The sequence below is a fragment of the Orycteropus afer genome, unplaced genomic scaffold (genome assembly GCF_000298275.1).
Source record: "Orycteropus afer afer isolate SDZICR_OR568_19922 unplaced genomic scaffold, OryAfe1.0 scaffold00041, whole genome shotgun sequence".
NCBI classification, from domain to species: domain Eukaryota; kingdom Metazoa; phylum Chordata; class Mammalia; order Tubulidentata; family Orycteropodidae; genus Orycteropus; species Orycteropus afer.
The window spans coordinates 7,346,280-7,354,817 of record NW_006921628.1 but is presented as its reverse complement, the minus strand read 5'-3'; the positions used below and the strand labels follow the sequence as shown (position 1 = coordinate 7,354,817).

The 8,538-nt window shown below is 41.1% G+C and overlaps 1 protein-coding gene across 1 annotated transcript in view; it reads left to right on the top strand.

The window, feature by feature from the left end:
• Nucleotides 1-5,807: 5,807 nt before the first annotated feature.
• DNAH12 (dynein axonemal heavy chain 12) overlaps nucleotides 5,808-8,538 on the top strand; it is a 313,213-nt gene continuing 310,482 nt past the window's right edge. The window contains exon 1 of the mRNA XM_042780465.1: nucleotides 5,808-5,977. Within this exon, the coding sequence (XP_042636399.1) occupies nucleotides 5,808-5,977 (170 nt within the window). The remainder of the gene's footprint in view (nucleotides 5,978-8,538) is intronic.

Here is an 8,538-nt window from a genome sequence, read left to right as displayed (position 1 = left end):
CTTTCTAACAAAGGGTGTTGGAACAATTTTATATTCATATGCAAAAGAAAAACAAAAAACCTTGGGTCTGTACCTTATACCATATGTTCTGGTTACCTAGTGCCGCTCTGACAAGAATATACCACAAATGGGATGACCTTAGAAAACAGTTTATTATCTTATAGTTTGAAGGCTTTTAGTCCAAGTTCAGTGTGCCGGGCACTAGGGGCCAGGTGAAAGCCCCTCAACCTTGGGGTCCAGCTCTGCCTCCTGCTCCTGGCCCATTGGAGCTAGAGGCATTTCTTCACTCAGACAGCTGCTGGCTGCTAAGGCTGAGAAGCCCAAGGTTGACAAGTAAAAAGGCATAGTCCTGATCTTACCAAACCACATGGGAGGCCATTAATTTAAGTCTATTTTAAGTCCCAAGGTCGGCAGAGCATGGCAGGCTCCTGAGCAGTGACACGGCTACATGCAGGTCCAAGTGTGCCATAAGCTAGACACTGTTCCCAAAGCTGCCTCTTACATATGTGGGAAGCATACCATATACCCGAGGCAGCTACTCAGCTGCTTGTGGTAGATTCCACCATGGAGCTGACTGCCAGTCTTATCATGGGGAGTAACTACCACCAGCTGCCCAGTCACTCAACCAGGCCCAGCCAAGTTGACACACAAACATAACCACCACACCATATATACAATTTAAATACATAGATCTAAATGTAAAATCTAAACTATAAAAGTTTTGAAGAGGTAATCTTCATTACCTTATCTTTCATGGATAACAAGTCCAAAAGCATGTTACATAAAAAGAAAAATAGATAAATTGGACCTTATCACAATTAAAAACTTTTGGTATTCAAGAGACACCACTAAGAAAATGAAAAGACATTCTACAGACTGGGAGTATATCTATTTGTAAATCATATAGGGAAATGCAAATTAAAAGTCCAATGAGATACCATTGTATACCCACTAGGTTATCAGTCTGAAAGAAGCCAGGAGCAAGGCTATGTAATGTATGATTCCATTTATATGAAATTTCCAGAAACTGGAAATCTATAGAGGCAGAAAACACAGTGGTGGTTGCCTGGCACTGGAGGTAGGAGCAGGGTTTGCAGATGGGCCCAAAGGAACTTTCTGTGGTGATAGAAATGTGGCACTGGGTTACAGTTATCATTGTGTACAAATTTGCCAAAAATCACTGAATTGTATACTTGCATCTGGGTAATTATTTATTTATTTGTATTGTGATTTGGGTGAAAGTTTACTGAACAAATTCACTTTCTATACAGTAGCTCACATACACTTTGTCTCATGACATTGACTTCAATTTCCCACAATGCAACAACACCCCTCCCACTTCCTCCCCATAGTTACCTCTTCCCTGTGTCCTTCCCTCCATGCACTCCTGCCCTCTGATATGTCTCCCTGTGCATACACAGCCCTTCTTTTTCCCATGATTGTTCTCTCCAAGGAGTGTATCTACCTAATGTAAATGTTTACCTCTTATGCCTGTTTTTTGTTTGGCTGCAAGCCACAGATGTGGGTTCAGTTCCAGACCTAAAGCACAGCTAGGGGCCATGGTTTCAGTGGTTCCACCAGGCTGTATCAGAGCAACAAACCTGGTCCCCCCCCCGCCTTTTTTTTTTTAATGATTTTGAATTTTGTTCCACATTGTTCTTCTACTCTATTCAGGATCTCCTACATAGATCTCCCTCTGAGTGGTTGACAGTGGTAGCCAGGCACCATCTAGTTCTTCTGGTCTCATAGTCGTATAGGCTGAGGATCACATGGTGTACCAGTCGTTTGGACTAATTGTTGATTTTCTTCATTCTTTACTATGGATGAGGAGAGACCCATCGTTGCATCTAGATGGCCGCTTGCAAGCTTTTAAGATCCCAGTCACTACTCACCAAAGTAAGATGTGGAACATTGTTTTGGGTAGTATGTTATGCCAATTGAGCTTGATGTCCCCTGTGACTATGGCCCCAAGCTCACAGGTCCAAGTACTCACTCTGTCTGGGTAGCTGGCTGTGGCCAAGAAGTGATTACAACTTTGTCCCTTGTCGGCTCTAGTATATACCTGGGAATTCTTACAGAACATAGCAATACACTTGTAAAAACATGTCTGCCAACCCTGTACATGTTCTTGGGCGCACTACCCCCTGCATAGACATATGTAATAGTTCAGCCTGTCCACCCATCTATCCACCCGTATATCCATGTTCGCCTTCGCAAGTGGGTAATTTTATAGTGTGTAAATTATACCTCTATAAAGCTGGTTTTTTTTTTTTTTTTTTTTTTGAGATACACATTGCATCAGTCAGAGTTCAACCCAAGAAGGAAAACTAGTAGAAGATGGAGATAGAAATGGATGTATTACAAGGCTGTCATAAGTGGCGATTCAGAAAAGGAAGAGCAATTGTAGACCCAAGTGCTATTTGTAGTTTGAGTCAGGGAATGCCCAAAACTTTTTTTTAAAAAAGGGCTTCCAATGCAGTCCTCAGCCTGTAGACTATGCGACCAGAAGAACTAGATAGTGCCTGGCTACCACTGTCAACCACTCAGAGGCGGATCTATGGAGGAGATCCTGGATAAAAAAAGGGAGAACAATGTGGAACAAAACTAAAAATCTTAGGGCAAAAAAAAAACAACAAAAAAAAGGGGACCAGGTTTGCTGGTCTGATCGAGCCTAGTGGAACCACTGAGACTATGGTCCCTAGCTACCCTTCAGGTCTGGAATTGAACCCACACCTGGGGCTTCTAGCCAAACAAAAGACAGGCATATGAGTTGAACTTTTACCTGAGGTAGATACACTCCTTGGAGAGAACAATCATGGGAGAAAGAAGGGCTATTTATGGACAGGGAGACAATTCAGGGTGCAAGAGTGCATGGAGGGATGGACACAGGGAAGAGGTAACACGAGGAAGTGGGGGGGAGCTGTTGCATTGGGATAAATTGTAGTGAATGTCATGAGACAGTGTGTGTGTGAACTGCTGTATGGAAAGTGAATTTGCTCTGTAAACTTTTGCCCAAATCACAATTTAAAAAAGAGAGAGAGAGAGAGAAAAAAAAAAGGCTTCCAGTAATTGAGTCAGGTTCATCCAGGATAATCTCTCTAGATTAAAGCCAACTGACTCAGGACTTGAATTACATCTGCAAAATCCTTCACAGTGACAGCTAAATTAGTGTTTGATTGATAAACTGGGAGAAGATGTGTGTATGACACAAAAGACTGCTGTTCTCCTTCCAGTTTTTGTAGTTTGGCCTAGCCAAAGAGACACATCAAGAAACCATCTGCAGGGGAGGTTCACTCTTGATTAGGGCAGACGGAAGAATACTCATGGAGCCAAAGGTACTTGGGACATGCTTTTTATTTGCACAGCATTTAGCAGGACCCTGTTGCTGGTGCTTGGAAAGTCCCCTTCTCTCTTTTCTAGCCTAGCTCACAATAGTGGCATAGTGCCCAAGTGTAAGTTACATAAGAATTTATATATAGTTATAGTGAGTTATATAAGAATTGCATCATCCTAATACGGCAGTGGTGTTATATAACTGTGTCTTAGCATATGTGCAGTAGAAGTGGAAGGGTGAGGGAGCCTGATACTACTGCTTCCCTATTGGAGAGCTCTGGCCTCACACCATCGTATAAGTATTTTGCTTTTCACGAAAAAATAGTTTGCTTTTAGAAGCTACCAGAAAGTTTTATTCACTCAGATGGTATTTTTAGAGTACCACTATGTACAAGACAGAGTACTCTCATTAAAATAATAAAAATAATAATTTTTATGTGGTGACTGACATATACCAAAACCAAACCCTCTGTCAAAGAGTGATTCTATCTCATATCAACCCTATAGGACAGAGTAGAACTGACCGATAGACTGTAATCTTTACAGAAACAGACTGCCCCATCCTTCTCCCAAGGAGCCATGAACCCATGGTGGGTTCAAACCATGGACCTTTTGGTTAGGAGCCAGGCATTTTAACTACTGCACTACCAGGGCTCCTTACTGGCACAGAGGGGTGCTCAAACATTTGTTGAATGAGTATGCTATCAATGCCATACCAGGATTTATTCGTTCCCCCATTTTATTTGGGCACATAGTATTTATGTAGGCTATACTCATCGGAAGGAAGGTTGGTCAATCTACTTCCTTAGTGATACTGCCACAGAAACCCAAGGAGGGATCGCTATGAGTCAGATCCAACTCGACGACAAATAACAACAACAACAACAATGTCATTTGGGTGGAATATGCATTGTGCAGCCTCCGATAGCACATTTCTTGCCCCAAGCATATTCCCAAAGTTGAAAAAAAAATAAATTTATTATTATTATTTATTAATAATAAATTCACACTTTAACTCATTCAATTTTGCCAAAGATTTCCTGAAAGAAAAGTACTGTATAAACAAATAGCATATGTAGAAGACTCTAAGCTACAATATTTAGAGGAAGTCACAATGTGGACACTTGAAAACTTGATCTTCCTCTGAGAGCCAGTAAATATTTATTTTCTAGCTGATCCAAATTTCCAGTCTTGGAGTTCTCCATAATTTGAAGATCCTGATTCATTAGCCCTCTTTGCAAAGGAAGGTTGTTAGGTAAAAATCTCACTCATCTACTCTCCATTTAACTTGAGTATGAATTATTGTTGTGACAGCTCGGGCGGTGCTCAGCAACTGCCTCTCTAGGCAACCTTCTCCATGTCCCTCCGCTGCGGCCTTTGGCCCGGGACAGTTTCCGTGGCGACGACTTTGTTTCTGCGCAGAGATCAATCCTCGCTATCTGCTTGGTGGGAGCTGGTGGGGTACCGGTTTAGGAGGGTTTCAGCCCTCTTTATCCTCCTTCCTTCCACCAGAGAAGAAACTGGTTGGACGTTTTCCTCTCCTCTGCGTAGCCAGGCAGTGCTGAAAAACAGACAGGTACTTTCTTGTCCTCCACTTTCCCCCTCTCTTTCAGGGCAGCCCATCGCGATTTGGGTCCAGCAGAAATGCCTTCACTTTCACGGCAGTAGTCTCCAAATTCAAGGACTCTGGTGGCATACTGCCTAAGGCATTTGACTGCTAACCAGAAGGTTTGTGGTTCAAAACGACCAGTTGCTCTGCGGCAGGAAGACAGGACTATCTACTTCCATGAAGGTTTACCGCCTCAGAAACCCAATGGGGGTGGCTAGGAGCGGGAATCTTCTTGATTGAAGTTTTTTTTTTTTTTTTGTTTGTCAACCTCCAAATTCCGTGGGGACCTCAGGAAATGCAGTTGGTTCCACTGTTACGTTTTCAGTATTTACATGGCATTTTAAATTTGATTTGCAATGCATTCAGTATGCCTATTTTTGCCAGAGAGATGTTTTGTGTGTGTGTGTGTGTGTGTGTGTGTGTGTGTGTGTATAAATTTTGGTATTTCAAAATATAAATAGTTATAAAAATCAGCTCTTTTTGGGATATACCTTAATAGTTGGATTTTTAACTTTATTATTATTATTATTTGATTTGCATTTTAGGGATGGATATTTAGGGAGCATCTAATCTGTTTCTGTAATTTAATCCCTAAGGAAACTGATACAACTGAAAGTGACTTGTTCATTTCTTCATAGCAAGTGGATGGTAGAGATCTAACAAGAATCCCTCCTTATCCTCCTTCTTATCTTAACTGGTGTTCTTAAGACTATTAGTATACTTGGGAGGAAGATCTATAAGAATTTTATTTTTGATATTGACATGTAAGATAAGTTATAAATATATCGAAGTTTATTTTATAATAATGGATTTATGGACTTTTTCTCCTCAGAGTATAGAGTATTTTAATCTGTAGGGAACCAAGATGTCAGATGAAAACAAAGCTGCCATTGCAGCAGAAAAAGAGGCTCTGAACTTGAAGTTACCCCCTATTGTTCATCCACCAGAAAACATAGGTGTGAATACACCATCACAAAGTAAGCTGCTCAACTATAGAAGATCTAAGGAGCAGCAGAAGACAATTAATCAGTTAGTGTAAGTAACATATCAGTAAATAATTCTTGCTCTCAATTCATTTGAAGGGGTAAGTTCATATTCTCATAAAAAGCCTTAACTCTGAAGGCTGATTCAGGGACAAACTACCATCTTCAAGTTCAATTAGGGAAACAATTGAAAAATAATCATAGTAGTGAAAAATACTATAGAGTGCTTACTCTGGCCATGTGTTGTTCTCATCACTTTATCTATACTATTTGTTTATTGCTCACAACAACCCTATAAGGTAGGTACTATTGTTATCTCTATGTTATGGATGAGGAAACTGAGGTACAGAGAAGTTAAGTAACTTGCCCGAGGTCATACAGCTAGAAAGCAATAGAGCTGGGGTTTGGACTTAGATAGTTTGGTTCTAGAGTTCACATTCTTTAGGCTCCTCACAAACCAGACTGATCCCTGACAGTAAAACCATGTCATTGGGCTTTTGAATTGTGGTGTTGGTGAAGAATTCTGAAAGTACCATGAACTGCCAAAAAAACAAACAAATCTGTCCTGGAAGAAGTGCAGCCAGAATGCTCCTTGGAAGTAAGAATGGCCAGACTTCGTTTCACTTACTTTGGTCATGTCGTCAGAAGGGACCATTTTCTGGAGAAAGATACCATGCTTGGTAAAGTAGAGGCTCAACAAAAAAGGGGAAGGCTCTCAACAAGATGGATTGACACAGTGGCTACAATGACAGGCTCAGGTGTAGCAGGGATAGTGAGGCTGGCACAGGACTGGGCCATGTTACATTCTGTTGTATATAAGGTCGCTATGAATCAGAGATGACTCAACAGCATCTAACAACAACAACAGATAGCATTTCACTTGAACAAAAAGTAAAATATCTCAGAAGGACTTGTATTTAAATGGTTTTCTATTTAACATACAACCTAATCCAGCCCCCATCCTCATCACTTAATAAAAATTAAAACTAATTTAGGTATCAACTGTCAAAGGTTGTGCATGGTTCAGTTCAATTCAACAAACAACTACTGAGAATTTCCTAGGTACCTGTCTCTGCTGCACTCTGGGATAAATAAGAAAAAGACATGGCTCTCATTTAGGAAAGTCCAACCCAACCTTAAACTGTAAAATGAGGAGCTCCTCTCTGGTGTAGTTCTTTTTGCTTCCTGTCTCCTTTCTCTTCTTGGTCTGCCTCATTTTAAACATTTTTCTGCCTAATTTTTATTGTCTTTTACATTATCGATGATCATATTGTTGCCAATTTAATAATTTAAATTTTTGCAAAATTTACCTTTTATGGGGGGGTAATCAAATAATTTTTTTTTTTTTTAAATTGTCATTTGGGTGAAAATTTACAGAGCAAATTCACTTTCCATATAGCAGTTCACATACATTTTGACATTGACTACAATTTACCCCAATGCAATAGCTCCCCTCCCACTTCCTCCCAATAGTTACCTCTTCCCTGTGTCCATCCCTCCATGCACTCCTGCCCCCTGAGCATACATAGCCCTTCTTTCTCCCATGATTGTTCTCTTCAAGGAGTGTATCTGCCTCAGGTACATGTTCAACTCTTGTGGCTGTCTTTTGTTTTACTGGAAGCTACAGGTGTGGGTTCAATTTCAGACCTGAAGGGCAGCTAGGGGCCATTGTTCCACCAGGCTCTATCAGACCAACAAACTTGGTCCCCCCTCCCTTTTTTTTCCCCAAATGATTTTGAGTTTTGTTCCACGTTGTTCTCCCTCTCTATCCAGGATCTCTTCCATAGATCCCCCTCTGAGTGGTTGACAGTGGTAGCCGGGCACCATCTAGTTCTGGTCTCATAGTCTTATAGGCTGCAGATCACATGGTGTAGCAGATGCCAGGACTAATTGTTTTCATGAATCTTTGGTTTTCTTCATTCTTCTTTGCTCTGGATGAGGAGAGACCCATTGTTGCATCTAGATGGCTGCTTGCAAACTTTAAAAATCCCAGTCACTACTTGCCGAAGTAGGAGGTGGAACAATGTTTTATGTAGTATTTTATGCCAGTTGAACTCAATGTCCCCTGTGACTATGGTCCCGAGCCCACTGGTTCAACTGCTTGGTCTGTCTGCTTAGCTGGCTGTGACCAAGAAGTGAGTACAACCTTGTCCCTTGTCAGCTCTATTATACACCTGGGAATTCTTATAGATCATACAAGTACACTTACAGGACCACTGTCTGCCAACCCTATACATGGTCTTGGGTACACTCCCGGCTACATAGACATGCCTAATAGTTCAGCCTGTCCACCCATCTTTCCACCTGTATACCAATGCTTGCCTTCACTCACAACGTAGTACTGTAAAAGGGTTCATCTTTGTTGTCTGTACTTCCCGTGCACCTCTCTATGTCTTCATCTTCCTCAGTGCCACCATGTTGATCACTCACATCTCTTCACCCAAATCAATACTTATCTCTACCTATATAACAGTGTTCCTACCTCTCCCCTCCCACCCCTGGTAACCACAAAGAAAATTTCCTTCCATAGATAAACCTTTCCTTGACTTTTACAATAACAGACTAATACAATATTTGTCCTTCTGTGATTGACTTATTTCATTCAGCATAATG